Genomic DNA, 17659 nt, shown 5'->3' with positions numbered 1-17659 from the left:
TGGCACATGTGAACATATGCTTATTTCCTGACGTTTTTCCGTCAGCGAAAAATCTTCCACTGTTTCAGATTTTCTGCGGACCCATTGAAGTCAATAGTAGCAAAATCCGCTGCAGACTTTCTGCAGAAAATTCACTGCAGAAAAAATGGGGTCTGATGCAGAAAATCCACTGCAGACCCTATTGTCTTCAATGAGATTTTGCAGGGAATTTTCAGCAGAGGAAATTCTCCGGAGAGCCCGCCCACTTTCATACTCGCAGCGGGAAACACACTGCGAGTTTGCAGGCAAATCCGCCAGTGTGAATGAGCCCTTACTCTCTTTAAAGGTACATAAAATCTTCATTGTTGTCTTTTTTATCATATTTTATGTTGACCCAGTTTGTGGGCTAGATTTCCACTTTATTTTATTAAATTTATGCAAAAACACCACTAAAAGCATTCAAACTGCCCCCGCTGCTTTTTATTCATTTATTTTATTTTTTTATTTTTTATTTGGTAAAAAAAACTCAACAGCCAAATGTAAGCTGCAAGTCAATAGGGAATTGCAAAACTCAGTAACAACTTGGCATTCATCTCTTTGGCATGTCATTCCTCTTTGGTGTTTTTCTGTGTTTTTGGGCTCAGTGGGTGTTTTTCAAAACTGCAGCATGTTAAGACTATGGCGTTTTTTCACTGAAATCTTTTGAAATGCTTTTTTCCCATAGAAGTCTATGGCAGAGAAAAATGCCATTAAGAACGCTATGTGAGTTTTGCATTTATATTTTTTCTGGCGTCTTCTATCTTATTTTTTTAATGGGTAGGAGTAGAGATGAGCGAACTTAGAGTAAATTCGATTCGTCACAAACTTCTCGGCTCGGCAGTTGATGACTTATCCTGCATAAATGAGTTCAGCTTTCCGGTGCTCCCATGGGCTGGAAAAGGTGGATACATTCCTAGGAAACTCTTTCCTAGGACTGTATCCACCTTTTCCAGCCCACCGGTGCACCTGAAAGCTGAACTAATTTATGCAGGATAAGGCATCAACTGCCGAGCCGAGAAGTTCGTGACAAATCGAATTTACTCTAAGTTCGCTCATCTCTAGATAGGAGGAATTCACAGAAGGTATGGAAGCTCTCCCCACGCAACCGGTAGTCAATGACAAAGTCCACAAGGTATTACAACAATGTTTATTGTACGTAACGCGTTTCTGGGCTGGGTCAGCCCTTTCATCTTATTTTTTAAGGGGTGGACACCGGAATAGGAAAAACTGCCAAATGAATAAAAAAGCTATTTCTACACAAAGGTCAATATGCAGGAAAATGCAATTCCAGTTTTTCTGGCGTTTTTTTTTTTTTATAAAAAAAAACGCAGACTGAGGCTATGTTCACAATTTGCGCAATTTCTGGACAGAATTCCACACGGATGTTTCACTCCGAAATTCGGCTGCAGCAGAGTCCCATTGATTTCAATGTGATTCTGTTGCACTGTTCACATGGCGGAATCCTGATTCCGGCATCCGCAGAAACAATAGTCATGCGTACTTTACGCTGTGGATCCGCTGCTGAAGGACCCTCTGTATTCTGCCTTCACATGTGCCTGTTCATAGCGGCAATACTCCGCTACGTGCAGACACACTGAAACGATGTGCGAGTCGCAATGCTCCCCCTGCTCCCCACTCCCCCTGGCCAAGAGCTGCCGCGATGTGCGAGTATACTATGCATGCACGCGGCGACTCGCACATCGCACTGTGTCTGCTCGTAGCAGCGTATTGCCGCTCCGAGCAGACACATGGAAAGGCAGAATACAGAGGGTCCATCAGCGGCGGATCCGCAGCAAAATCCGCTTGCAAAAATCCGCTCGTGTGAACGTACCCTAAGGCTAGGTTCACACTACGGAATCTCGGGGAAGAACATTTCTGAATCAGTCGGCGCTAGGACCGCACGGACACTGCAGTCTCCAATAGACTGCAATGTGTTCCGCAAGTATTTTCGCCTGAAGAATGAGCAACGCCATTCTTCAGGCGGAACTTTCCAAGCGGATTTTCCATTCACAAATTCCGCTTCACGAATTCTGAAGTGTGAATTTGTGAACGTAAACCTATTCACTACACTGTACATTTTAGCAAGCAGAATTTCTGCCTGCAATTTCAAAGCGGAATTGGAGGCGGAAATTCCGTAGCGTGAACCTAGCCTAAGATTAGTTGGACATGTAGCAGAGCAGTCTCAGGCTGGGTTCCAATTACGTTTTCCCCTATACGGGAGCGCATACGGCAGGAGGGAGCTAAAACCTCGCGCTCCCGTATGCCTTGCTATGCGCTCCCGTATGTAATTAATTTCAATGAGCCGACCGCAGTGAAGCGTTCGGTCCGGTCGGCTCATTTTTGCATCATATGCGGTTTTGAGTCCGGTTGTAAAAGCCGACCGGACCGAACGCTTCACTGCGGTCGGCTCATTGAAATGAATTACATACGGGAGCGCATAGAAAGGCATACGGCAGCGCGAGATTTTAGCTCTCCCCTGCCGTATGCGCTCCCGTATGGGGGAAAACGTAATGGGAACCCAGCCTCAGAAAGCACAGTTTATTCTCCTATTAGAGCCCATTAGAACATTAATCTTTTAGAGAGGACACAAACCATATTCCCCCCACATGTTTGTCATATGATTTAATGAGTCTTTTTATCTTTTCATCCAAAGCCTTTCATCCCCAGAGAACCACCTGCTAAACCTCCTCGTATTTGCTGTGACTAACAGCGGAGGTGTCCAGTGCCGGCATTGATGAAAAGCAGCGGGTCCCCCCCATGCCACACTTGGCTCTTGAACTTACGTCTTCATTTCTGTCTAAGCAGCCGGCCAAACAGCAGGAAAAAGACCCTGAATGTCAAGGGCGGCTGTGAGGGTCACCGTAGTGCCAGGACTCTCGGGCCAGCGTGCAATGGCCGGGGCTATACACCACTGACCTCTTCTGCGGGCTGTGAATGCCCGGTCACGGGAATGAGATTTCACGCTCTGCTTTCTTCTTCCATTGTTCTAGATCTGGATGTGGGCGCCATGAGAGTCAGAATGGAAGAAGACCAAAGGACCATTGAGAAGGTGTGACTTTTGACATTAAGTGATGGCTTTTTTACGTATGTTAATAGCCGGGCCTGTAGCATTATCTCGATCTGCAACAAAACTGGCCAAAAAAAAAAAAAAAGAGGAGCCGGTGAACAAAACAAGTTTTGTATGTGCAGATTGATGGCTTATTTGAAGAAGATGAAAAGATGACAAACAGCCTATGAAAGTGAGATGTGCCGCGCACCCGAGACACAGGCTTATCACAGATATGGCGGCATTATGTCACCGAGTAACGCAAGGACACAGTTCATTTAGCCGCATTAGAGTCCGTTCAGCGGCGCTCATGTGTTACAGGGTAGCCGACTGTTCGCCGACTCGATTGAAACGTAACTTTGTGTCTTTGTTAAGAGTCTTCGCTTCCTCATTCCTTGTTCTCTATGTCCATTCTGGAAACCAGACGAAAGAACACTTGAGTGTTCAACACTATGTAGATTATTATATGTGAAAATATTACATTGTATGAATATCACAGATTTATATGAATTATTTTAGGTTTTTTTTAGGTTTTAGAGCAGGATTTCCTGACCTGTGCGCCTCCAGCTGTTGCAAAACTACAACTCCAAGCATGGTTGGACAACTATCTATCTCATATCTATCTATTTATTAATGATCTATCTCAGTGTTTTCAAAACAGCGTGCCCCCAGCTGTTGTAAAACTACAACTACCAGCATGCCCAGTCAGCCAAATCCAACAGCTGTCCGGGCATTCTGGGAGTTGAAGTTTTGAACCAGCTGAAGGCACACAAATTGAGAAACTGCGCAAAAACCTAAAAATTAGCTAAAATAATTAATATAAAATTGAATGTATTTTGCAACAGCTGGAGGTACACTTTGGAAAACACTGAGATAGATGATAAATAAATATATGATATATAGATAGATATGAGATAGATAGATATGAGATAGATAGATATGAGATAGATAGATAGATATGAGATAGATAGATAGATAGATATGAGATAGATAGATATGAGATAGATAGATAGATAGATACGAAATAGATAGATAGATAGATAGATATGAGATAGATAGACAGATAGATACGAGATAGATATAAGATAGATAGATATGATATAGATAGATAGATATATAGATATGATATAGATAGATAAGAGATAGATAGATATGAGTTAGTTATATAGATAGATATGAGATAGATAGACAGATAGATACGAGATAGATATAAGATAGATAGATAGGAGATAGATAGATAGGAGATAGATAGGAGATAGATAGATATGATATAGATAGATAGATATGAGATAGATTGATACCCATCCAAACATGCTGGAAGTTGTAGTTTTGCAACAGCTGGAGGCACACCAGTTGGGAAACACCGCTCTAGCTCTACATTAACAAGAATTGTACGCTTATAGCATCTCATTTCAAGCCATGTACATTAAGGGGCGGATTCACACGTAACAGATTTGTTGCAGAAAGTTCTGTGACTGTCCCATTCATTTGAACAGAACTTCGTGTCACAATTATAAATGGCTGGAATAGTCTTACTGGATATTTAAATGCTCTGTTTCCCATAAAACCTACTTTCTAGAATAGTGTTTTTCAACCAGTGCAGTGCCTCCAGCTGTTGCAAAACTACAATTTTCAGCATGCCCAGACAGCCAAAGGCTCGGAGTTGTAGTTTTGCAACACCTGGAGGCTGATGAGAAACACTGTTTTGGAAAAATGTATATCTGCGGAAATCTAATAGAAAACACTCCAATACAAATTAGATTTTTGCTCATTGTTGCCATTTTAGTTATAAAAAAAAAAGTTGTTTTTATTTATTTTTATCAGTTAAAAAAAAAATTAAAGAGTGCCACTTTAGGACATTGGTTTTGTCTGATGTTACATTTTTCTTGTTGGCCCCTCTATGTATATGCAGTATAGAACACATCAATGCACAAGAGTGGCGCAGTTGTGAAAGAAAAAAACAATAAATAAATAAATATATAGAAGACCTCGCATGTAACCCCCATAAGCATGTAACCCCCATAGCAGTTTCTGAGGAAGCTGGGAGTCGAGTTAAAGAGAAATGACCTATCAGAAAGAAAGGGTGGGGGTGGGGTAGTTATCATCTAAAATAATTTTTTAAATTGAGAAAAACAGCAAATAATGGCACAATTTTTGCGCTAACTGAAGATGTTGTGCAACTGTTTGCCGTTTTCAGCAGCTCTCTAGGGGTGTGACCTATTTAAAAGAAGGTGTAGTTACGGGGGAGGAGGAGGTGGCCGCCAGATTTATACCTGCTCAAAGGGGTACTCCGCTGCTCAGCGTTTGGAACAAACTGTTCCGAACGCTGGAGCCGGGAGCTTGTGACGTCACAGCCCCGCCCCCTCATTACGACACACCCCGCCCCCTTAATGCAAGTCACGCCCCCTCCCATAGACTTGAATTGAGGGGGTCGGAGCGTCGTGAGGGGCAGGGCTATGATGTTGTGAGGGGGCGGGGCTATGACGTCACGAGCTCCCGGCTCCAGCGTTCGGAACAGTTTGTTGAGCAGCAGAGTACCCCTTTAAGCAGGAACATTAGCATAAACAGCTGGTGAAATCAGATTTCAGGATGGGCGCAGGTGCGCCCCTCTACCTAAATGCGGCGAGTCTGTGCACTAGGGTAAGTTTGATTACTACCCCATAAAGTTAATAGAGGTTTTCTGTTCACAATCTTGTTTTAATCGGTCGAGGTCTGAGTTGGGGCATGCTGAGAGTTGTAGTTTTGCAACAGCTGGAGGCACCCTGGTTGGGAAACACTATTTTAGCAAGTAGGTTTCATCTAATGCGGAGCATGTAAACAGCCAGTACGACTCTTTCAGCCATTTATACATGTAACATTGCAAGTCTCTAATATGAAATCGTTTTTTTTTGAATCATCATTTTTGCACTACAAGTTTTCTATTTGTAGCGATTCTCATAGCAAATCTTTGCACTTATACATTGATATATTCTGATAACCAGAAGATGTTGGATTAGTTAGATCTCAAGTTGGAAAACCCTAAATGTATCCCTACAACCCATTCCTCTGTAGGTATATACAGTGGTCCCTCAAGTTACAATATTAATTGGTTCTGGGACGACCATTGTATGTTGAGACCATTGTATGTTGAGACCATAACTCTATGGAAACCTGGTAATTGGTTTTTAAAGGCACCAAAATGTTATCTAAAAATAGGAAAAAGTGAAGATTAAAGAGAAATAAGTATATAACGAATACAGATAAAGCAAATCCTTACATTTAAAAGTAATAAAGATCTGCTGGGAGCTGTAAATTACTGTCTATGTCAGTGTTTCCCAAGCAGGGAGCCTCCAGCTGTTACAAAACTACAACTCCCAGCATGCCCGGACAGCCAAAGGCTGTCCGGGCATGCTGGGAGTTGTAGTTTTGCAACAGCTGGGGCCACCCTGCTTGGGAAACACTGGTCTATGTAGAGGACAGGAGCTTCTTCAGGGTCCTGTACAGTACACAGTGTCTCAAAAAAGTAATGGAGTCGCCCTCACCTGGTGTCCAAAGGAGCAGATAACCCTGGTACAAGTAAAGAGTACAAAACTTGTACTACCTCCCTGTACTGTAGGGGGCGCTACCAGACACCAGTCAGTGGATGCACTTTAGTAATACTGGGGTTTTACCAGTGAATGCCCATTCTGATTGGTCGGTTCTTCCAGCCATTGACACGTTTCACAGATCTGGACTGTCTGTACATTGTATGTTGAGTCTGGTTTCAACTTGCAATGGTCCAGAAAAGACCATTGTATGTTGAAACTATTGTATGTTAAGGCCATTGTAAGTTGAGGGATCACTGTAATCTCTAGTTCTGTAGTAGTATATTGCCCAGATATCTGCATTCAGGAAGGTGCTAACATTTTTTTTTTATTTTAGTTATCGTCAGCGCAAGAACAACTGAAAGCTGAGCTTAAAAATGAAAAATCAGCTGGAGCCACCCTGGTAAGATATGTACTACAGATACATGCGCCAAAATGTGGTGCATTTTTCCCCACAATTTGGTGCACTGCACCACAAATTGTGTCTGCGTCAAAATATACCTTCAATCCCGACAAACCCAAAAAGGGGATGGTGACGATCGGAAAGGGGTGTGTTAAATTCACACAAAATCCTGTATATAAATGGCTGAAAATTTCTACCAAGAAAAAGCTGGTGAAATGTGTAAATCCCCATAGAAGTAGAGAGGAATCCTGCAAGTCTAAAACAAAATGTCACACTTATAAAAACTTAAAGGGGTACTCTGGTGGAAAACTTTTTTTTTTTAAATGAACTGGTGCCAGAAAGTTAAACAGATTTGTAAATTACTTCTATTTAAAAAAAATCATTATCCTTCCAGTATTTATTAGAAGCTGTATGCTACAGAGGAAATTCTTTGCTTTTTGAATTTCTTTTTTGTCTTGTCCACATTGCTCTCTGCTGACACCTCTGTCCGTGTAAGGAACTGTCCAGAGTAGCATAGGCTTGCTATGAGGATTTTCTCCTGCTCTGGACAGTTCCTGATATGGGCATCAGGTGTCAGCAGAGAGCACTGTGGACAAGACAAAAAAGAAATTCTAAAAGCAAAGAATTTCCTCTGTAGCATGCAGCTGCTAAGAAGTACTGGAAGGATAAAGATTTTTTAATAGGAGTAATTTACAAATCTGTTTAACTTTCTGGCACCAGTTGTTTAAAAATAAAATACTTTCCACCGGAGTACCCCTTTAACACTCTCATTAATGGAATTGTGCCTCAAAAAATACCTTATGCCCTAGCCACAGGATAGGGGAAAAGTGTCTGATTGCGGGGGGGGGGGGGTCCGACCGCTAGGACCCCGGGCGATATCCTAAACGGGCCCTGGCTCTCTGAGAGGAGAACGTGCTAGGGACGAGATGTGCTCCCTTCTTTTTCTATTGGAGCGCCAATGAGACTTGAGTGCTGGACTCTCAAAGGGCTCATTTCGGAGATCGTTGGGGATCTAAGCAGTTCGACCCCCAAAATCAGACACTAATCCCCTATCCTGTGGATAAGTTACTTTTCGCTGCACAACCCCAGTTAAATCAGGATCAATATCTGCATGCTCTTTAGCCTAGGTAATGTCACCAAAATAGGAATAACGTAGTTATGTTTGAACACTATACTATCGTTGTTCTCTCGGGGTGGAGGCTCGCAATGTCACAGTTACGCCCCACTCGTGACGTCATGACCACACCACTCAATGCAAGTCTATGGAAGGGGGCCTTGGCTTCCATCACGCCCCCTCCCATGGGCTTGCATTGGACAACAAAAAAGAAGCTGCACTTTTCTAATCCTGGACAACTCCTTTAAAAGGTGAGCATCTCTCTGACACATTTAGAAATTTTAATAATAATAATAATAATAATAATAATAAAAATAATAGTAGAAAAACTATATAAATTGGGTATCATTTTAGGGGATACGTTTTTCTGTACTTCTAGCCATGGGACTTATTTTTTATGGAGTTAATGGGTGGCATAAATGAATAGATTTAATATTCCATAATGCTTATCATATTCGTAGTAAAAATTCTTTTGTTACACGCGCAGCCTGTGTTGTCAATGATATGAAATGAGACACAGCTTGTGCCCAACATTCGTCAGTGTTCTGCAGAAGAATATGACACTGTTTAGAGAAGAAGCCTCGCTGACACCAAATCGCATGCCTTTAGATATGTTAAGAGACACTTTCTCGCTGCTTGTCAAGCTTTGTGCCAAGTCATGGCAACTTTACGTATCCCGTTTTGTCGGTATTGTTGGTTTCCCTGCCTTAGAAATTCATGAAAAATGATACTCCAGCATTACAATAGGGGCTTTTTATGACTCCAACTGGTGAGGGCATAGTATTAGGCATCAATGATATTTGTGGCATCATATTGAGCTCAATAAAGAGGAGTCTATTGGCATGTCGAGATGCCGCTGCAATTCTCTTGTTGGACGTTGTGCAAGTGATGAATCCTAAGAACCACATTAGAGCTGTTTATACCAGTTTCTTGTAGCAGACATGATGTGTTGCATATTTTAACCCCATAACAATCCTAATTGACCAGACATTTTTCAATGATACACGTGGGGTTGGGGGGGGGGGGGGGCGGTTAATGGCCGTAACTTTTTAATTTTGGGGCTGCTAGATTGATTTGTAATTTCTTTTGTTGTTTAGACATTTTTTTATTAGTTAATGTCATCAAATGTGAAGAAGAAATTATATAACTATATGTCTAATATATCGTCTAAAAATATATTTATTTTGTGTGTATATATATATATATATATATATATATATATATATACAGTGGGGATCAAAAGTTTGGGCACCCCAGGTAAAACTTTGTATTAATGTGCTTAAAGAAGCCAAGGAAACATGGAAAAATCTCCGAAAGGCATCAAACTACAGATTAGACATTCTTATAATATGTCAACAAAAGTTAGATTTTATTTCCATCATTTACACTTTCAAAATAACAGAAAAAAAAAATGGCATCTGCAAAAGTTTGGGCACCCTGCAGAGTTAATATCTTGTACTGCCCCCTTTGGCAAGTATCACAACTTGTAAACGCTTTTTGTAGCCAGCCAAGAGTCTTTCAATTCTTGTTTGAGGTATCTTTGCCCATTCTTCCTTACCAAAGTCTTCCAGTTCTTTGAGATTTCTGGGCTGTCTGTCACGCACTGCTCTTTTAAGGTCTATCCATAGATTTTCAATTATGTTGAGGTCAGGAGATTGTGAAGGCCATGGCAAAACCTTCAGTTTACGTCTCTTGATGTAATCCCCCGTGGATTTCGAGGTGTGTTTAGGATCATTATCCATCTGTAGAAGCCATCCTCTCTTTAAGTTCAGCTTTTTCACAGATGGCATCAAGTTAGCATCCAAAATTTACTGAAATTTTATTCAATCCATTTTTCCTTCTACTCGTGAGATGTTCCCTGTGCCACTGGCTGCAATACAACCCCAAAGCATGATTGATCCACTCCCATGCTTAACAGTTGGACAGAGGTTATTTTCATTAAATTCTGTTCCCCTTCTTCTCCAAACGTACCTTTGCTCATTCCGGCCAAAAAGTTCAATTTTAACCTCATCGGTCCACAGAACTTGTTTCCAAAATGCATCAGGCTTGTCTATATGTTCATTTGCAAAGTTCAAATGCTGACTTTTGTGGTGAGGACGTAGAAGAGGTTTTCTTCTGATGACTCTTCCATGAAGATCATATTTGTGCAAGTATCTCTTTATAGTGGAATAGTGTACCACAACTCCAGTGTCTGCCAGATCTTTCTGGAGGGATTGTGCAGTCAAACATGGGTTTTGAATTGTTTTTCTCACAATCCTGCGAGCTGTTCTGTCTGATATTTTTCTTGGTCTTCCAGATTTTGCTTTAACTTCCACTGTTCCTGATGACTGCCATTTCTTAATTACATTCCGAACAGAGGATATTGACATCTGAAAATGTTTTACTATCTTCTTATAGCCTTCTCCAGCTTTGTGAGCGCCAACTATTTTCAGCATTTAGATTTCTAGACAACTGCTTAGAAGAACCCATGGTGCTGATTGTTGGGGCAAGGTCAGATGAGTCTGGGCATTTAAAACCTTTGAGATTGACATCACCTGGTCTTCCCAGATGATGATTGAGAACAATCCATGACACTGGCAGGTCTCAGCTTTGCAAAGGGTGCAGTGCATGCTATAAATTCTGCAGGGTGCCCAAACTTTTGCAGACGCCATTTTTCTGTTTTCTGTTATTTTGAAAGTTTAAATGATGGAAATAAAATCATTTTTTGACATATTATAAGAATGTCTAATCTGTAATTTGATGCCTTTTGGAGATTTTTCCATCTTCCGTTGGCTTCTTTATGCACATTAATAAGTTTTTACCTGGGGTGCCCAAACTTTTGATCCCCAAACTGTATGTATATATATATATATATATATATATATATATAATTTTTTTTTTTCTACCATATCCAGTTCTGTATTTACTTCTGGATTCACTCATGCTGATTTTTTGTGGAATTTTTGTAACCAAAGATTAGTATTATAGATGTGGAAGGTAGAAGCTGCATACAGTAAAAACGTCTACCTCTCCTCTGTTAGGTCCTCTCCTTTCTCAGCCTTTAAATAACACAGAAAAAAAAACAGTGTGGATCCATTCTGCAGATGACAGCTTCCACTATCCATTAGCCATGGGTGGTGGTACAGTGCTTTTACCTTGTAATAACAAAAATATATTTTATTTTTCAGCTCCAGCAACAAAAGGAAGATATGGAAAATATTCTGAAAAAAAAGCTAGCCGAAAAAGATAAAGAGGTAAGTGTAAAGAACAAGTCGCAGTTACACAATGTACAGTACATTGAAAGCACATTGATGAAAACAACTGCACATTTTCACAACTGAATCCACATTTATGATAAAGGAAGATGTGTGGAGTAGGGATTTGAACCTGAAAAATATACATCGGAGAACGATGCAGATGTAGTGTTTGATGCTAAAATAAATTCTAGCACTCAATACCAATAGGCTGCATGGAAAGCCAACAGGATATAATAACTCCTGTACTGAAGAAATGAAACACGTAGTGCGTGCACAGCCTGTATAACAGTGCTTAATGTTGTGTCCCCTACAAATAACTCAACACACAGCCATTAATGTCTAAACCTTGGCAGCATAAGTGAGTACACCCATATGTGGAAATGTCTAAATTGAGCCCAATTAGCAATTTTTCCTTCCCCATGTCATGTGACTTGTTAGTTTTACAAGGTCTCAGATGTGAATGCAGCGCAGGTGTTTTAAATTTGGTGTTATTGCTCTCACTCTCTCTGTTACTGGTCACTGGAAGTTCAGCATGGCACCTCATGGCAAAGAACTCTCTGAGGATCTGAAAAAAGGAATTGTTGCACTACCTAAAGAGGGCCTAGGCTATAAAAAATCACCAAGATGCTGAAACTGAGATCAAGCATAGTGGGCAAGACCATTCAGTGGTTTCATAGGACAGGTTCTATACAGAACAGGCCCCACCATGTTTGACCAAAGAAGAATGAGTGTGCTCAGATTCATAACCAGAGGTTGTCTTTGGGAAATAGACATATGAGTGCTGCCAGCATTGCTGCAGAGGTTGAAGGGGTGGAGTCAGCCTGTCAGTGCTCAGACCATACGCCGCACACTGCATAAAATTGGTCTGCATGGCTGTCTTCACAGAAGGAAACCTCTTCTAAAAAAAACAGACTATGGACTTGGATTACTGGAACCATGTCCTGTGGTCCGATGAGACCAAGATAAACTTATTTGCCTAAAATGGTGTCAAGCATGTGTGTTGGCAACCAGGTGAGGAGTACGAAGACAAGTGTGTCTTGCCTGCAATCAAGGATGACCACCTCCAAGACCCCCACTGCCTTGCTAAATAAGCTGAGGGTAAAGGTGATGGACTGTCCAAGCATATCTCCAGACCTAAAGCCTACCGAGCATCTGTGGGACATCCTCAAATGGAAGGTGGGGGAGTGCAAGGTCTCTAACATCCACCAGCTCCATGAGGACATCATGGAGGACTGGAAGAGGACAGCAACTGGAAAAGCTCTGATGAACTCCATACCCACAAGGCTTAAGGCAGAGCTGGAAAATAATGGTGACCATACAAAATATTGAAACTTTGGGCCCAATTTGGACATTTCCATTTATGGGTGTCCTTACTTTTGTTGCTAAGGTTTAGACATTAAAGGCTGTGTTCAATTATTTTGAGGGGACACAACATTGAACACTGTTATACAGACTGTGCACTCACTTCTATTGTAGCAGAGGGTCATTTCTCCAGTGTTGTCACATGAATAAAATATTTACAAAAAGGAGAGGGGTGGACTCACTTATGGGAGATACTGTATATATAATGTGAGGGGTGGACTCACTTATGGGATATACTGTATATATAATGTGAGGGGTGGACTCATTTATGGGAGATACTGTATATATAATGTGAGGGGTGGACTCACTTATGGGAGATACTGTATATATAATGTGAGGGGTGGACTCACTTATGGGATATACTGTATATATAATGTGAGGGGTGGACTCATTTATGGGAGATACTGTATATATAATGTGAGGGGTGGACTCACTTATGGGAGATACTGTATATATAATGTGAGGGGTGGACTCACTTATGGGAGATACTGTATATAATGTGAGGGGTGGACTCATTTATGGGAGATACTGTATATATAATGTGAGGGGTGGACTCACTTATGGGATATACTGTATATAATGTGAGGGGTGGACTCACTTATGGGATATACTGTATATATAATGTGAGGGGTGGACTCACTTATGGGATATACTGTATATAATGTGAGGGGTGGACTCACTTACGGGAGATACTGTATATATAATGTGAGGGGTGGACTCACTTATGGGAGATACTGTATATATAATGTGAGGGGTGGACTCACTTATGGGATATACTGTATATATAATGTGTGGGGTGGACTTACTTATGGGAGATACTGTATATATAATGTGAGGGGTGGACTCACTTATGGGAGATACTGTATATAATGTGAGGGGTGGACTCACTTATGGGAGATACTGTATATATAATGTAAGGGGTGGACTCACTTATGGGATATACTGTATATATAATGTGTGGGGTGGACTTACTTATGGGAGATACTGTATATATAATGTGAGGGGTGGAGTCACTTATGGGAGATACCGTATATAATGTGAGGGGTGGACTCACTTATGGTATATACTGTATATATAATGTGAGGGGTGGACTCACTTATGGGAGATACTGTATATATAATGTGAGGGGTGGAGTCACTTATGGGAGATACTGTATATATAATGTGAGGGGTGGACTCACTTATGGGAGATACTGTATATATAATGTGAGGGGTGGAGTCACTTATGGGATATACTGTATATAATGTGAGTGGTGGACTCACTTATGGGAGATACTGTATATATAATGTGAGGGGTGGACTCACTTATGGAAGATACTGTATATATAATGTGAGGGGTGGACTCACTTATAGGAGATACTGTATATACAGTCATGGATGTAAATGTTGGCACCCCTGAAAATGAAGTATTTCTCACAGAAAAGGATTGCAGTAACATGTTTTGCTATACACATGTTTATTCCCTTTGTGTGTATTGGAACTAAACCAAGAAGGGAGGAAAAAGCAAATTAGACATAATGTCAAACCAAACTCCAAAAATTGGCTGGACAAAATTATTGGCCCCCTTTCAGAATTGTGGAAAAAATAAAATTGTTTCAAGCATGTGATGCTCCTTTAGACTCACCTGGGGCAAGTAACAGGTGTGGGCAATATAAAAATCACACCTGAAAGCAGATAAAAAGGAAAGAAGTTCACTTATTATGTGCATTGTGTGTCTGTGTGTGCCACACTAAGCATGGACAACAGAAAGAGGAGAAGAGAACTGTCTTGAGGACTTGAGAACCAAAATTGTGGAAAAATATCAACAATCTCAAGGTTACAAGTCCATCTCCAGAGATCTAGATTTGCCTTTGTCGACAGTGCGCAACATTATCAAGAAGTTTGCAACCCATGGCTCTGTAGCTAATCTCCCCGGGTGTGGACAGAAGAGAAAAATTGATGAAAGGTGTCAACGCAGGATAGTCCACATGGTGGATAAGCAGCCCCAAACAAGTTCCAAAGATATCCAAGCTGTCCTGCAGGCTCAGGGAGCATCAGTGTCAGCACAAACTATCCGTTGACATTTAAATTAACTGAAACGCTATGGCAGGAGACCCAGGAGGACCCCACTGTTGACACAGAGACATAAAAAAGCAAGAAGCCAAAATCCTTCTGGGAAAATGTCTTGTGGACAAATGAGACCAAGATAGAGCTTTTTGGTAAAGCACATCATTCTACTGTTTACCGAAAATGGAATGAGGCCTACAAAGAAAAGAACACAGTACCTACAGTGAAATATGGTGGAGGTCCAGTGATGTTTTGGGGTTGCTTTGCTGCCTCTGGCACTGGGTGCCTTGAATGTGTGAAAGGCATCATGAAATCTGAGGATTACCAAGGGATTTTGGGTCGCACTGTACAGCCCAGTGTCAGAAAGCTGGGTTTGCGTCCGGGATCTTGGGTCTTCAGCAGTACAATGACCCCAAACATACGTCAAAAAGCACCCAGAAATGGATGGCAACAAAGTGCAGGAGAGTTCTGAAGTGGCAGAATCCCATTGAACACCTGTGGAGAGATCTTAAAATTGCTTTTGGGAAAAGGCGCCTTCCAATAAGAGAGACCTGGAACAGTTTGCAAAGGAAGAGTGGTCCAACATTCCGGCTGGGAGGTGTAAGAAGCTTATTGATGGTTATAGGAAGTGACTGATTTTAGTAATTTTTTCCAAAGGGTGTGCAACCAAATATTAAGTTAAGGGTGCCAATAATTTTGCCCAGACCATATTTGGAGTTTGGTGGGACATTATGTCCAATTTGCTTTCTTTCCTCCATTTTTTGTTTTAGTTCCAATACACACAAAGGGCATAAACATATGTATAGCAAAACGTGTTACTGCAATCCTTTTCTGTGATAAATACTTAATTTTCTTGAAAAATTTCAGGGGTGCCAACATTTACGACCATGACTGTACAATATGAGGGGTGGACTCACTTATGGGAGATATTGTATATGTTGAACTTTTTGAATTTTTTTAAACAAAAAAAAATTGTAATAGTAACACCCTGAACCCCCTGTACTCAGCACACTTTAGACTCAGCAAATCTTACCTTTTGACACATTGAGAGTCAAATTTCTTTGCTTGTGCCTGTCTAAAAACGAATTGGCCTAATAGTTTACAATTTGTACTTATTGCGGAGTTGTTTACTCACCGTATCAATCACACTTATTTCCAGAAATCATGACACTTGGTGGGAACCAGGCACATGTTGCGATAACACAAACTCGTAACTGTGTTCCTAACAAATAATAGATTTATAACCAGGTAAATATGTTACCAGTACATTGGGATTCTGAACATCGCTCCATATCCCATATAATGAGGAGCTGGAATGATCCGGTGAATGAGGGGACACAATGTATCTACTGCTCGGGAATGTATAAAACCTTCCGTAGCTTGGGGATGATTGTGGTGATGAGTGCATTGTAATGAAATACACACGTTGTTAGGCATTTATTATCTAGTGTGTACAGACTGTTTGCATTGGACCATGGTCTTCATTAAGATATCAAACTGGACGTACGTTTTGGATAGCCATTGGCCAGACACCGATCCCCATTTACACATGTACGCTGTGCTCGGGCCAAGTGTGTCTGTATTGTAAAAGGACAAACAAAAAGATTAGATGGTTAAAATCCAACATGCCCGATTCTTAAAATCTGCTGTCAGGTGAATCATCATATACTGTACATGAGATAGTCAACCGATCCTGCTTAAAGGGGTACTTCAGGGAGGAAACAAAATGTTTTCAAATCAACTGGTGCCAGAAAGTTATACAGATTTGTAAATTACTCCTATTTAATAATCTTAACCCTTCCAGTACTTATCAGCTGCTGTATGATCCAGAGGAAGTTGTGTATTTCTTTCCAGTCTGACCACAATGCTCTCTGCTGACACCTCTGTCTGTGTCAGGAACTGTCCAGAGCAGTATAAAATCCCCATAGAAAATCTCTCCTTCTCTGGACAGTTCCTGACGGGGACAGAGGTGTCAGCAGAGAGCACTGTGGTCAGACAGAAAAGAACTACACAACTTCATGGGGAGCATACAGCAGCTGATAAGTACCGGAAGGGTTAACATTTTTAAATAGAAGTTATTTCCTCTGGAATACCCCTTTATCTCAGACGACTTTAAACTAATGTGTATGGTCAGCTTAAGGGCACTGTTTCATTGTTATGTCCTGTGTGATCCGGTGACAGACGAGCCGACAACCTTCTAAAAAATTAGGGGATGTGTGGCCGATGGCTGATTGCAGCAAAGGGGCACAGGAATGATCCAGCAATCATTAATGCGCCCTCCCCTCTCAAAGCTCACGTGTGATAGGCTCCGGAATAGAGCGCCGATCTGCAAGATCAGCGCTTGTTTACAGGGATAATACATCCCCAAGGTGATTTCCAGAAAATATATTTATTTAAAATGAAATTGTGCTCCAAATATAAATAAAAACAGTACTTACCCAGAGGATATTCATACAGTAATAAGAGGTTCCCTTCCTATTTAATCCATAATAACTACATCAAAAATTGCATGTCTGACGCATGGGCCGGCGTTTATCATTGTAGGTGGAAGTGAAGCATTTTCTACACCTTTTTGTGCGCTGTAATGTGTAGGAGCATAAAATGTATTAAATGGTCGCAGAGGATTTGATACATTTTGTGCAGGTCACATTTTCAGAAATTTCTCCCTTCACATACACCAAAAAGCTAAGTCTGGGCTGGTGTAGTTTAGAGACTTTTCAGTGGTTTTGCGCCTTTTCACAAAAATTCGCAGTTCATAAAACCCTTCTATATCATGTGTATTGCCAAAATCAGTGGATTACAACAACTCAGTGTATGTAACAACTCAAAATCAGCAGAAATGTGCAAACCAAAAGGCGCAAAAAAGGTGCAA

At 41.0% G+C, this 17659-nt stretch overlaps 1 protein-coding gene across 1 annotated transcript in view; it reads left to right on the top strand.

Annotated features, from left to right (window-relative positions):
- The window catches only part of C5H10orf67 (chromosome 5 C10orf67 homolog), a 174174-nt gene that overhangs the window by 64999 nt on the left and 91516 nt on the right, over positions 1-17659 (top strand). Inside the window, exons 7-9 of the mRNA XM_056519287.1 lie at positions 3009-3067; positions 6965-7030; positions 11312-11377. Coding sequence (XP_056375262.1) covers positions 3009-3067; positions 6965-7030; positions 11312-11377 — 191 coding nt within the window. The remainder of the gene's footprint in view (positions 1-3008; positions 3068-6964; positions 7031-11311; positions 11378-17659) is intronic.

This window comes from Hyla sarda, chromosome 5 (assembly GCF_029499605.1).
Source record: "Hyla sarda isolate aHylSar1 chromosome 5, aHylSar1.hap1, whole genome shotgun sequence".
NCBI classification, from domain to species: domain Eukaryota; kingdom Metazoa; phylum Chordata; class Amphibia; order Anura; family Hylidae; genus Hyla; species Hyla sarda.
This window is presented reverse-complemented; position numbering and strand designations above follow the sequence as displayed.